At 35.9% G+C, this 14,835-nt stretch overlaps 1 protein-coding gene across 7 annotated transcripts in view; it reads left to right on the forward strand.

The window, feature by feature from the left end:
• CEP128 (centrosomal protein 128) overlaps positions 1 to 14,835 on the forward strand; it is a 636,715-nt gene that overhangs the window by 368,185 nt on the left and 253,695 nt on the right. For all 7 annotated transcript variants that reach the window (XM_063644064.1, XM_063644067.1, XM_055288555.2 and 4 more), the window contains 2 exons: positions 5,303 to 5,479; positions 9,998 to 10,057. In XM_063644064.1, coding sequence (XP_063500134.1) covers positions 5,303 to 5,479; positions 9,998 to 10,057 — 237 coding nt within the window. The remainder of the gene's footprint in view (positions 1 to 5,302; positions 5,480 to 9,997; positions 10,058 to 14,835) is intronic.

Consider the following 14,835-nt stretch of genomic DNA (forward strand, 5'->3'; position numbering starts at 1 on the left):
CACTGACTTCCACAATGTTTGAACTAGTTTACAGTCCCACCAACAGTGTAAAAGTGTTCCTATTTCTCCACATCCTCTCCAGCACCTGTTGTTTCCTGATTTTTTAATGATGGCCATTCTAACTGGTGTGAGATGGTATCTCACTGTGGGTTTTGATTTGCATTTCTCTGATGGCCAGTGATGATGAGCATTTTTTCATGTTTTTTGGCTGCATAAATGTCTTCTTTTGAGAAGTGTCTGTTCATGTCCTTTGCCCACTTTTTGATGGGGTTGTTTGTTTTTTTCTTGTAAATTCCTGCTCCTGAATGACTACTGGGTATATAACGAAATGAAGGCAGAAATAAAGATGTTCTTTGAAACCACCGAGAACAAAGACACAACATACCAGAATCTCTGGGACACATTCAAAGCAGTGTGTAGAGGGAGATTTATAGCACCAAATGCCCATAAGAGAAAGCAGGAAAGATCCAAAATTGACACCCTAACATCACAATTAAAAGAACTAGAAAAGCAAGAGCAAACACATTCAAAAGCTAGCAGAAGGCAAGAAATAACTAAAATCAGAGCAGAACTGAAGGAAATAGAGACACAAAAAACCCTTCAAAAAATTAATGAATCCAGGAGCTGGTTTTTTGAAAAGATCAACAAAATTGATAGACTGCTAGCAAGACTAATAAAGAAGAAAAGAGAGAAGAATCAAATAGATGCAATAAAAAATGAAAAAGGGGATATCACCACCTATCCCACAGAAATACAATCTACCATCAGAGAATACTACAAACACCTCTATGCAAATAAACTAGAAAATCTAGAAGAAATGGATAAATTCCTCGACAAATACACCCTCCCAAGACTAAACTAGGAAGAAGTTGAATCTCTGAATAGACCAATAACAGGCTCTGAAATTGTGGTAATAATTAATAGCTTACCAACCAAAAAGAGTCCAGGACCTGATGGATTCACAGCTGAATTCTACTAGAGGTACAAGGAGGAACTGTTGCCATTCCTTCTGAAACTATTCCAATCGATAGAAAAAGAGGGAATCCTCCCTAACACATTTTATGAGGCCAGCATCATCCTGATACCAAAGCCCGGCAGAGACACAACCAAAAAAGAGAATTTTAGACCAATATCCTTGATGAACATTGATGCAAAAATCCTCAATAAAATACTGGCAAACCGAATCCAGCAGCACATCAAAAAGCTTATCCACCATGATCAAGTGGGCTTCATCCCTGGGATGCAAGGCTGGTTCAACATATGCCAATCAATAAATGTAATCCAGCATATAAACAGAACCAAAGACAAAAACCACATGATTATCTCAATAGATGCAGAAAAGGCCTTTGACAAAATTCAACAACGCTTCATGCTAAAAACTCTCAGTAAATTAGGTATTGATGGGACGTATCTCAAAATAATAAGAGCTATCTATGACAAACCCACAGCCAATATCGTACTGAATGGGCAAAAACTGGAAGCATTCCCTTTGAAAACTGGCACAAGACAGGGATGCCCTCTCTCACCACTCCTATTCAACATAGTGCTGGAAGTTCTGGCCAGGGCAATCAGGCAGGAGAAGGAAATAAAGGGTATTCAATTAGGAAAAGAGGAAGTCAAATTGTCCCTGTTTGCAGATGATATGATTTTCTGAATTTTTCACATTGTTTTTCTAAATTCTAATGTTAAGGCCTCGGCCTTTCTAGCATTTTAAGAGAGAATACTAGTCAGGGGATCAGGTTATGGTGTTGTATTTAATAGGTTCTTTCACTTTAGTCAAGTTATGTAGTCTGTCTGAGCTTTGGTTACCTAAAATGTAAAATAAAGGGTTGGTTTATTCTCTGAGGTTCTTTCTCAAACTCAGCCATTATCTAGGATATCTTTCTTCTTGGATCTCATAGACTGCTGTAGTCAGCTTCATCTGCCTTCCTCCCTACCCTCCAGAAGAAGTTACCTACATTCCCTAGCTCCAGGCATCTGTGTCCTTTCACCCTGAAACATTGAAGTTAGATTGTGTCTTCCATATTTCTAATCATTCTCTAAAATGCCACATTTTGCCTCTGGTTCTCTAGAAATTTGGTAGCTTTTCGTTAATCTTGTAGAATCAGGGGATATTGCCCCCTCTAAATTGACTGAAAGACCAGGGAATAGCCTTAATAGTGCCTAAATATTATCATCTACCCTTACTTATTTGAATGCCTTACTCCATCTGTAGTGGACATGAGAATGTCTTGTCTAGAATAGGACTTAGGTAAATATTTGTTGGATGAGGGGATGAATGAATGAATGACAGAATGAAATTATAACTGCTGAAGTATGGTATGGAAGAGCTTACTTAACTGTTAGATTTAGGGTCTTGGAGTACATGCAGACGATGGAGACCACTATGTGTCTGAAACCTAATCAAATAAAAAACAGGGGAATGGAACAGAAATCTTTACCTGGAAATTTGGAAGCCTTAGTGGGAGTGAAGGATTTCTTTGTTTAGTTTAATTGTTGCATATAGCTTGGACACTGATGGAGAGAGTTTACGGCTTTGTCAGGTACTCTGTTCCTTCACACTTGTGTTCATTTAGTGGTTGGATGACTCAGCTATCAAAAATGCCAAATAAGGGAATCCTGAAGGAGCAAGTAGTTGAATTTACTGATCTTTAAGATCCATGAGAGCCCATAGTCCTACAGCTTTTACTTCAAAGAGAGCTTGGACATAGCATACAACTGTCCCACAGAGGATAGTGAAGTGGATAATGAAATTTTCTATGTTTCCTAAAGAGACCGAACTTATAGAGGTTTTTCTGACAATATCAACATTCTCCAGAGTATCAAAAGATTGAAGTAGTTTTGTCTTCTTATTAATAAGAGACAAGTAATGGAGACCACAGAGAGGTAGTAGTGGATGAAAGAGAGTTGCCTTTGAGGGAAGTGAGAGAAGAAAGATCAATTATAACATTATTTTGAATTGCTTGATGTAAAATATGGGCAGTCTTCTAATACATCAGTATTTATTTTCTTTATTACTATCAGACCATGAAAATACTGCACCATCAGGAGGCCTTATGTATGTGTGGGGAGAAACCTCCTAGCACACCTCAGTAGCCTCCAAGGTTATAAGCTCTGCATGGTAATTGATGAAATCATCTTTAACATATTGAATTTGAGTCTTCAAAAAATGTTTAAATCATTTATTCAGCAAAGTGGAGGAGTTTAAAGATGATTACAAACATGTTTTGTGGACTCCTGAAATTAGCAGTTTATTTGGGGAGATAGGTGCACAAGCAAATAATGATATTACAATTTGAAAAAAATTAAAAAATTATGATATACCTAATATGCTATGGGAATGATTTGCTTCAGGAGTTCAGGAAGAAAGGATGCAGCATCTTAAAGGATAAACTTTGAAGGATAAGAAGGTATAGATGGTAGATACACAGGAAGAGTAGGGAGGCGAATATCACCTAGAGACTTAGTAATAATGTTGCTTTCTAATGTGTAAGTGATACAATTATCAAATACTGTTCAGAGCTGGGATGTTAATTTTTCAGAAAACTCCTAGATGTGAGCAAGACTTGGGAAAATATTAATAAATCTAAAGAAATGATGTATTAATTGGTAGGGAGAGTTTGGACAGAAACTCAATGTGGAAAAACAAGAAAGTTAGGGAGATACACCTCAGCACCCTCCATGCAAACACTGCCTAGAAGAATGGAGCTCCTGTTATTGTGGTTTGTAAATTCCTGATGTGTGGTGAACATGCTGGACTTTCATTAGCCGGATGCCATTTAAACATCGTTTCATAAAACAAACTCCCATTGCTCTAATTTCCTGTTCATTAACCTATAGTCTGATTATAGTTTGCCTTCCCATCTAGATCTGCTTATAGGGAGAAAATGTACTGGTTATGCTGACATGGACATTCTGATTCATATGGTAGTTATGGTTCTCATCGTAAATGAATCTAGTTAATCGAGTGGCTTTCTAGTTCATACACATTAATCTCTTGTGAGCTTAATGTTACTCTGCTGCTGAAAGTACCTCTCTGAGTACCAAAAAGAAATTCCAGTTCCTAGGTTTACAAAGCTGAGATCCAGACCGGATGATGGACTAAGATGAACTCCTCGAGATAAATGTCTCTTGGCTACCGGCCCCATTTTGAAGTAGCACAACTTCAAGCAGAGTTGTACAAGTCAGATGTGGTCTGGGGAGACATATGTAGGCGGATTTAAGATGCTGTAAGTAATCAAATTCCGATAGAGTGGAAAGGAGGAAGATGAGGCAAGAGAGAAGTGCAGAAGATAGATTATGAAAGGGCCTGTCTTTTCTGGCAGAGGATGTTTCATTTGTTTTTAAAGTAAGTTGAATTGAAAGGAAATATCATTTATGTTTCTTTTAGTAAAGTATCATTCTAGCTTTCATGATTAATTCTTAATAAGTGGATCTCCATGTTATTTTTTTTCAATTCAGGTTGGGTTTGTTGCTCACATAGTTTTCCTGGTTTTGTTGTATTTAGCAGGCCAGTTGAAGATGATTAGGTTATAGTGTGATGACGAAGGTGTCATAGCTAGCCATCATGGATTTGGTCCACCATTTAGACATACAATTCTAGTGATTTTGTTATTTTATTACAAGCCCTATGCATTTGGCATTTCTCTAGTAATGTAACTGTGTGATCATAATGATTTAGAATTGTTTTTGCCTAGAGTGGGTCCCCAAGTCCTTGTAATCTCTTAAGGGGGCTCCCTTTTCGTTAAGTATATAATGACAAGATGAAAAGTACCTTCATCTTTCTTTTATCAAATTTTCATGACTCAAAAGCATTTATGTGGTAAATGAAATTGCATTTGAAACTTAGAATTTTTCTAAAGCTATGTTTTGATGAGATAAAAGTGGTAACACTTATTTTTTTCCTCAGATGAAGAAACTAGCATCATATTTAGCAGTTTATATTTTCTGGTGTTTTACTAATGTTCAGTGAAAGCTTGAAGTCAGTGTCTGACATCAGTTTTTACTCTCATTCATTACTGAGAATATGTTATTAAAATGGGAAAAGGTTCTTTTTTCTACTTCTTTTTTTCTTTTGGTTAGGGAATTATTATAATTTTGTTTGCCAAATATCTGCTCACCAGCTCCCAAACTGCCCTACGGTGGAACTCTATAATTTTACCTCAGTTAATGAGTAGATAAGGGGACTGATGGAATCAGATTTCTTTTCTAATCCACTTCTGGTTGGTTGAACAGATATTACAAGTATTTCTTGCCTCCACTTAATAGTAATCACCTTGTTTAATTTCTTTCAATGCCTTAGGAAAAACATATAAGCATTGAAGAGGAGCACTTAAGGAGGATCGAAGAGGCCAGATTGCAGCTCAAGGATCAACTTCTTTGCTTGGAGACTGAACAGGAATCCATTCTTGGTGTGATAGGAAAGGAAATTGATGCAGCTTGTAAAACATTCTCCAAGGACTCGATGGAGAAATTAAAAGTAATTATGAATTCTCATTGAGCCTTATATTTTCAGTTAGTTTCCTAATATATAGTTATAATAGGATTTTAATGTATGGTAGTCAGATTATTATTATGGAAAATTTTATAAAACAAAATAACATTTTGCATTTTTTAGAACAAGGTACTGGATCTATTGCACAGTTGTGGTGAGAGAACGAATGATGTTATTTCATTGAATTGACTGTGTCTCACTCTGTAAAAAAAAAAAAAAAAGTCTCATAAGAGAAGTAGCCCTTGGAGTCAAGAGGCCTGGAATTTGAGTTTTCACTATCACAGGCTATTTTTGTTGTTGTTGGTATATTACCGGCTAACATCTGTTGAGTACTATAGTATAGGTACTGTAGTATGCATGGTGCTTTAGTCTGTCCATTATCCTCTGAAACAACCCTATCTTTTAGTTACTCTGATTAAACCCACTTAAGAGAAAGGGAGGTTTGGACGGTTTAAGTAACTTGCCCTTTGCTCTACATCTGATTAAATGCTAAACTAGGACTTCAAACCTATGGAGTCTTAACTCTGGAACCTAAATTAATAACCACTATGTTATCCACCTTCCCTATTTGAACCAACTGTATTTAATTTAGCTTTTCTGTTTTAACAAATGGAATACTGCTACCCAATTTAGAGTCATAGTAAAATGATCAATAAAAACAGAAGTGATCATGGATGCTCTGAATTCCTTGCAGGTAAGCACTTCTATCAGCTCTAGGTTTTGCTGCTATTTTACATACAGAGAACATTACATTGCTTTGATATGTGTAACCATAATACATTACAGTTTAGCATCATTTACCCCTCTATTTACTACATTTGGTGATATGATGGCACTCACATTGTGCTATTATGCTGAAATGCTTTTTATTTTTCAGGAGTTTCTGCTATTGATTTTGACATTTGTTTGTCTTTTTCCTCTTCTAGAATGACCTTCCTTTCTCATACTACTATGTTGCCTTCTTTTTTCTTGCGCTTTCTCTCTGCCTTTTTTTCTATCTTAAATTGCGTTTAAAAGAAAATATAACTAATTCTCTTGCAGTCAAGGCATTTTTAGAATTTGTCTTTAATGGAAATATTTTAACTAATAGAATTTGGTAGAGTTGATGGAATTTTTACAATATCTATTCTCATTTACAGTTTTTTTTTTTAAGTTCAAGTGTTACTTTGAAAAGACTATGAGTCTAATATGAGAAATAATTGGCTTTAGGGGGAAAACTAACTCTTTTAGAACAATTGTAGGGCCTATGATAATTCTGACTTATTTTTTTTCCTAATGCTGCTTTTTAAATTTAAGACTTGTCATATTTGCGTTTATTTAATGAATGTGGAGCCTTGAAAATCCTAATTTTTATCTAGAAGAAGTATATATTAGCAATGCAATATTATTCTATATTTAAATATTTGTAACAGGATGGTTTATTTTCAATCATGTGGGAGGTAAAATGGAAATATTTGGATCATGTTGTAAGATATATATATATATATATATATATACACACACACACATATATGCACTCACATAGGTGCATATGTATACACACTTTGTTATGGGCAACTGCAGGCAAATACATGGTGTGCAGATAGCAGATTGCTTAAATATTTTATTTCTTTATGAGTCACAAATTATCCTTCCAAAATATTCCAAGAAGCATCCAGTTTTTTATAGGCTTTCAGACATGGAGTGACTGTGGTAATGGGTTTTACACTTCTTCCCCTAGAGAAAGACTAATTCAATCCAAGTCTTGGGTGGAAAATAAATCTAAAAGAAAGGAAATTCTATTAATTTTTTAAGAGTCTACATTTTTTTCATTGTGGGCCTCTTTTCATTAGTAACTTCTGTTGTTTTATTGCTGTAAACCTGGGAAAAAAATGGAATGCTCAAGAACATAGCACTCAAGAAACATACTCAAGAAACCAGCCAGGGGTGTGGTAAAGATAAAATTTATTCTTTGCTTTATAGTTTATAGTTCTGAGAGAGTGTGGAAGAATCATGTAAAATGTTTTTAAAAAAGGAATAATTCCACTTATTTATTGATTCTTGAAATATTGCTGATGAGATTTTCAGCCATTGTATGTAAAGAGTAACAGTGCTATGGAATAGATTAGAAAATAGATATGTAATAAATGAGTTTGAGGAAAGTCCTGGGAATGTTGATGTTATTTTTAGTTACATTTTTCTTTTTCAAGTCACTGTATTTGTTACTTATTCCACTTTAGTTAATGTATGTGTTTGACAATGAAGGACAGACATACACTACAATCGTAAAACAATTAGGAAAGTGTCTGAATTAAGATGTATCATTCTCACAGGCCAGTTTTTGATAATTCAAGAGCTCAAGTAAATAGATTAGTTCTGCACTGCACTTATTTTAGTCTCTCTTTCCATAACACTTGGTCTGAGTATTCATTCAGTTTTAGAGCCTGAAGACGATGGGCTTTGGATCAGGACAGGTATAGGTTCACATTGGAAGTCATTGCAATTTCTAATATATGGCCTTGGATAAGTTATGTAAGCTCTTTCTTCTCTAAGAGTTCATGTCCCCAGTTATAAGTTGGCTCATTGAGAAGATAAAGTGAGATAAAATATAGAAGGTGCATATTATAGGGTCAAATATCTTGCAGTTAGTGGATACTCAAGTAATGTTACCTATCATTATTTTGTATTGCCTTTTTTAGTAATATGTTCACAAATACATATGGCTTCTCTATCTTTATATTTTTAATGACAAATGCCTGTTATTGTGCTTTTTTCATAATAAGCCTTGAAGCCTATTTATTGATAGTGACATCTTGATATGCAGTAACAGTGGTTTATTGTGTTCTCTGTGCCAGACACTGTGCTGACACCATTTGTTAAATGGTTAAGGCTATCTTCTTCTTCTTTTTTTTCTTTTTTTGTTGAGACAAAGTCTCGCTCTTGTCCCTCAGACTGGAGTGCAATGGCGCGATCTCTGCTCACTGCAACCTCCGCGTCCTGGGTTCAAGCAATTCTCCTGCCTCAGCCTCCCAAGTAGCTGGGATTACAGGCATGTGCCACCACGCCCGGCTAATTTTTGTATTTTTAGTAGAGACGGGGTTTCACCATGTTGGCCAGGCTGGTCTTGAACTCCTGACCTCAGATGATCCACCAGCCTTGGCCTCCCAAAGTGCTGGAATTACAGGCGTGAGCCACCACGCCTGGCCGGTTAAGGCTATCTTCTTAAACATGAAGCTATAGATAAATCTGTAAGGCAAATAATGAAATGTGAACATTACTTGTACTTATTATGTCCAATTATCTTTTACTTTGATATTAAACATTAATATCTTTTTTAGGCCACAGAAGATTTAATTGACAGGTATGACATTCATGAATGAAATAGAAAGTAATAAAAGTATATTCTAATCAATGACAAATGGATGTTTGCAAATATTCAGCAACGTAGTAGAGAATTGGAAGAGGAAGAAAATACTGTGAATTCGGGTGATTAGGGAAAATTTCCTTGAAAAGGCAGGGAGGATATGAGAATAGGGTGAGATTTAGATAGAAAGGTGGATGAGAGAAAATTGGATATAAGAATACAATATTCATGTATGTGGTATGTGGTGGGCACTCAGTATGCTTTCAGCATTTGTCTAAATGAGTTAACTAATGATATTCCTGACAAAGAAGCAATTTGCGCACAGCTCAGGAGGTATGGAGGTATTTGAGAATAGGAATAGCCTTCTCCTTGTAGAGAGAGAGGATATTTTTAACAGGCAAATTTGAGAAAGAGGTCTTCAAAAATATTATTTGTAGCACAGAGTTGAACAAAAGTACAAATTAAGAAAAAACTTTTGTATTTACAATTATAAAGTCATTGCCAACTTTGAATACAATTTTACTTTAGTAATATGACAAAACCAGATGCAAGGGATTTTATAAATGAGTTGGCATGAAGGAAGTCAAAGCAGCTAGCGTAGATGAACTATTATTGTAGAATTTTGTTATTATGTTGAAATACAAAGCAATGTTTGCATGAAATCATGTCGATGAGTTTGTGTCTATTGACAATCATTGATAAGACAAAATAGCCCTTTTACTATTAAATTAAAGAAGGATAAATGAGAGAAAGAATTGTTTCCAGGTAATTACATATAACTCTCTTTGAAATACATTATGTAGAACAAGACTGAGGAAAGGAAACAAACAGAAATGAAGTAAACTGTCTTTAATTGAAGCTGTTTACCATATGGAACTCCATAGAATCAGCCTCCACATATCCTAGCAATGATAGCACTTGATAGTTGATTTTTCCATCAAAATATTTATTGCCAATACATAAATAAATGAATACATACATAAAGAGGCATATAAATGAATGCTGGTTTGGAACTGGCTGAGTATTTGGGGCAAACATTTTTCTTTTTAAATCCTTACATTGGGGAACTAAACTTTTGGATGCTATGGTGAAGAATTTCATTTATATATGTTTATGTCAGAGAAAAATATATTTCTAATCGACTGTTTTCTCTTTTGTAGGTTTTTTCATCTGATCCTGATATACATTATGACCCACATCGCTGGTTAGCAGAAAGCAAGGTAATTAATCTTTGAATCCTAAAGTTATTGTAATATTTATGATCTTTAAGCCATCCTATTTGGTTTAGCTATTTATTTTGTCATGTAACTGAACATATGAAGCTATAATGCTTAATTGCAGGGGAAGATATCACTGCAGTCCACTTAGGGAATCTCCATGTTTCTTATTTTAACATTTTAAAGTTAAATATGTAGGCCTAGAATGAGAGAATAAAGGAAAGTAAAATTGTTGAAATATTAAGAACCAGATTATAGATATATGTGAACATTGACAAAGGAACACAGAAGAAAGAAGAGCTAATTCTGTTGTTTGTGCTGGGAGAAAGGGAGGGTATGATGCTACCAGCATGTTATAGACAGCTTCTGGAAAAAAGCAATATTTAAACTTGGCCTTACAAAAATATGTAGTTCTCCAGTTAGTTAGTTATGGGTAGAACAATGACATGAAGATGAGAATATTTGAGTAACCACAGATAATGCCCTGAGATTGGTGAGTAAGACATGGGTGGGAGGTGACGGAAAGAAAAGGTTTACCTTTGAAGGCCAACTATACATTAGAGAAGCCTCCTAAAGCAAAGCGTTCTTAACAAGAAAATAAAAGTATAGTGATTCAGCATTAGACTTTAGCAACAGTGAACCTGTGCATTTCTAGCCATTTTTGATAGAAACAAATACAAATTTGTATTTATGCCACCTGAATAGGGAATTTAGAATACACATGTTTTGCTGTCTCAGAATGTTTTGGCCAGAAACTTCTGTTGTGCATTAATATTGCATTTCTCATTTTTCTTTTCCTCAGCTTCACAATTCTGACAACAAGAGCAATGTACCTAGAATTTTCTTTCAAGTTAAAATCTTTATCATTTCTGAACAGAAAGCTTTCACTGCTGTAGTTCAGTTAAATTATGAGAGCCAGAGATGATTCTTAATCATAGGTCTTTAATTTGGGAGCTCGTGAGCAGTTTTCCCTTATCATTTAATGGGATTGAACTTCTGATCAGACCCGTTCTAATACTGCATGAGACAACTGTTCCTTCTACAGTGTAACGGGTTGTGATAAAAAATACCACAGTGACCAACTGACTAAGGGGGAATTGGATCTATTTGCTAGAAAGATGGGTTAGGTTATTGATGGGCTACAATACTGTAATTCCCATGAACTATGACTGGACAGCTCTATAAGTATTGAAGATAAGATCTGAAATCAGAGGACAAAAAACTATGTGGAAAGTAGAATTGCTCTTCAGATAGTCCATTCTGACGTCTTGCAGTATTAGAAGGACCTCTGAGGGCATTCAGTAATTGTTTTCATAAATCTACCAAATGAATTTGTTCTGTTACTGTTAATTCTAGAAAACAAGGATTGGGTGGGGATTGCACACAGTTGCTTTGTTGGCACTGGTGGCGTAATAAAAATATGAAGTCCACTTGAGAGTTGGACTATACTTACAGGTAAAATAGCTAATGAATGGTAATAATAAGAAATTACAGGAAGGAAGAGGGTTGAGATGGTTTGTATTAGTCAGGGTTCTCCAGTGGGGCAGAACTAATGGAATAGATCTATTTTTAAAGGGGAGTTTACAAGTATTTACTCACATGATCACAAGGTTCCACAATAGGCCATATGTAGGCTGAGGAGCAAGGAGAGCCAGTCCAAGTTACAAAACTGAAAAACTTGGAGTCCAATATTCAAGGGCAGGAAGCATCCAGCATGGGAGAAAAATGTAGGCTGGGAGACTCGACCAGTCTGTCTTTTCATATTTTTCTGCCTGCTTATATTTTAGCCACACTGGCAGCTGATTAGATTGTGCCCACCCAGATTAAGGGTGGGTCTGCCTTTCCTAGCCCACTGACTCAAATGTTAATCTCCTTTGGAAACACCCTCACAGACACACCCAGGCTCAATACTTTGTATCCTTCAGTCTAATCAATTTGGCATCAGTATTAACCATCACATGGTCATTAAGGAATGCCAGGTAAGCAGTTTCCATAGATTAGGGGTATGTTTTTGTAATAAGTTCTAACAAGGTACGGTAAGGCCATGTTTTCTTCAGCTTAATGGAATTTGCCAAGAAACTACTATGTCTCAGATGCTGTTACATGCTGTGGGTATAAAAAATGAACAAGACGGCCAGGCACAGTGGCTCACGCCTGTAATCCCGGCACTTTGGAGGCTGAGGTGGGGGGAATCACGAGGTCAGGAGATTGAGACCATCCTAGCTAACACGGTGAACCCCTGTCTCTACTAAAAATACAAAAAATTAGCCAGTCATGGTGGCATGCGCCTGCAGTCCCAGCTACTCGGGAGGCTGAGGCAGGCAAATTGCTTGAACCCAGGAGGCGGAGGTTGCAGTGAGCTAAGATTGCGCCACTGCACTCCAGCCTGGGCGACAGAGCGAGACTCCATCTCAAAAAAAAAAAAAAAAAAAAAAAAGACCAGGACGTTGTCCTGGTCTTTAGGAAGACAGACAATATGCAGATAATTTCAGTCTTATAAGTACGAGCTGTAATAGAAGTATGCAGAAGCTGCCACGGAGGCTGATGTCCCAGATGAATATTGAAACCATCCAGGTAAAGAGCAAAGAGCAAACATGCAAAGAACAAAGTTCTAGGAAAGGCACAGCACAGAAGCAATTTGATGAATGTAAAGAACACTCAAATGATTTAGCAATAGTAAAATATGAACATATGACTCACAGAATGGCAGGGGATGCGGCTCCAGAGGGATTAAGTTCATCCAGTAGAGCATTATTTGCTATTTTGAGGATCCTGGATTCAGATCTACATTGCATGGAGAATCACAAAGGAGTTTTGAACAGGAGAGTGGCATGCTTATATTTATATTTTGGTAGTGAGTTGAAAGGTAGATTAGAATTGGTAAGATTTGAGGTAGCGAGACCCGTTAAGAAGCTTTTCCCATACAGTGAGATAGAGTGGAGAGTCTGAATTAAGAAAATTGTTCATTCAGAGGAAAGGACAGACTGGAGTAATTTTGTTGACAGCATACACGTGATGAGAGATGTTATATTCTAGAGTGATGGAGAAAGAGATTTCCAGGATTTTCTAGCCAAAGTAGAAGACTCCAGTCAGGGATTGGTATCTGAATAAATGATCATGTAGTGTCCCAGATAGGCAAATTCGTGGCAGTATTGAAAGAGTTTCCACCAGAGAGACTGATAGTCAGAAACTTCTATTTGGACAGGAAGGCCCCAAGAGAAGCAAGGGCAAAGACACAGATCACAGTGTTTGTTCACATCATGGCAAGAAGTGAGAAGTACCAAAGATATTCACATTGAGATGGAAGGGACAACATGTCAAATCTAGTGCAGGCCAGCACTCTCAGGATGGACTCACATACTAGAGATAATCACTGTTGAGCCCACATGTTACATTATTGTTTTGTGACAGAGAATAAAGAAAAGCTGGTGTTAGCTGTGCTTCCACATCAGGCAGGATCCTGAGTGCACTGTTGTTCATAGGAGAACACATTTAATTCCTGGATCCAGTATTTATTTCCTTAAGAGACAGAAAGGTGAATTTGTATACTTTTTTGACGGTATAAAGCTATACTTTTTCTTCTTGGCCTTTGCCCCATTGTATTGAAATTCCCCGTTTGCTTCTGTGTCTTTAGTCTGTAAACGTTACTAGGGAAGATCTGTGCTTATCCTGTTCCTTATTACATCTTTAGCACTTATCACAATGCCTGGCTAAATGTTCAATAAATATTTTTTAAAAGAGTAATTATATTGGGCATGCTGCATTTTCCCAGTCAAGGCACTTCCTCAACTTAAATATTATAGAAAAATAAGCAACAAGCAGATGAGATTTCAGTGAATATATTAATTCCCAAGTACTGGTTGCATTTGATCATAGCTATAAACTTGGAGATTAGATGGGTAAGAAATACACTACCAAATTCAGGGAGATTTGTTTATATTGTGTTGTTTGATATCACCCCAAAGAGTTACACTTTTTATAGTATAGTGTATTCTAGGCATTGACAAGCATTTGCTTTTCCACACTGTTTAACTGATGTAGCTTTAGAGATCACATAGTTTGACTGCCTCATTTTGTAGATTGAAGAAACTGAGGCACAAGACGTTTTTAGTTTTACCTAAGGACATAAAGCTAATTAGTTACTGCAAAGGGCTTAGACCTCAGGTCTCAGAACTCTGTTCCATCATTTCTCTCCCTTGGTTGTGTAATCCACACTTGAATATAAACCTTACATTTACGAATATTGTCTTTTTATTGATGTGGATTTTTTAAAACATTGTGTGAGAAGTATTAGGCCCATTAATTAATATTAATTCTTATTGATAGATGTGGATAAATATCTAATAGTTTATCCTTCTGATATAGAGTGGAAAATGCTATACTCAGTATCTTGACTGATTTGTTGGAAATACACTTTAGATTATTTACATGGAATATATTCAGTTAATTGAGCAAAAGTATATGTACTGCTGTGGAGATTATTTTGCTTCTTTCTTGATTATATTTATAACTTAGTGAAAAGGTGGAGAAAGTATTACTGAAAAAATTACATATTTTTAGGTTGACTTGTATTTGACTTTTGCATTTCTAATTTAATTCTTGTTTAGATGGCTGACCACATTCTAAAAAATTGCCATCCTCTTTATCTCTGGTTCTTATACAAACGTTTTCTTTCAAAATTGTTTCTAGAGGTTTGGGAAAAGAAGCAGTAATTAAAGGAGCAAAATTCTGGGTCCTAATATTATTGCTACGTTTATAAGCTATAATCTTTTTATTTAAAT

Source organism: Symphalangus syndactylus, chromosome 8, assembly GCF_028878055.3.
Source record: "Symphalangus syndactylus isolate Jambi chromosome 8, NHGRI_mSymSyn1-v2.1_pri, whole genome shotgun sequence".
NCBI lineage: Eukaryota > Metazoa > Chordata > Mammalia > Primates > Hylobatidae > Symphalangus > Symphalangus syndactylus.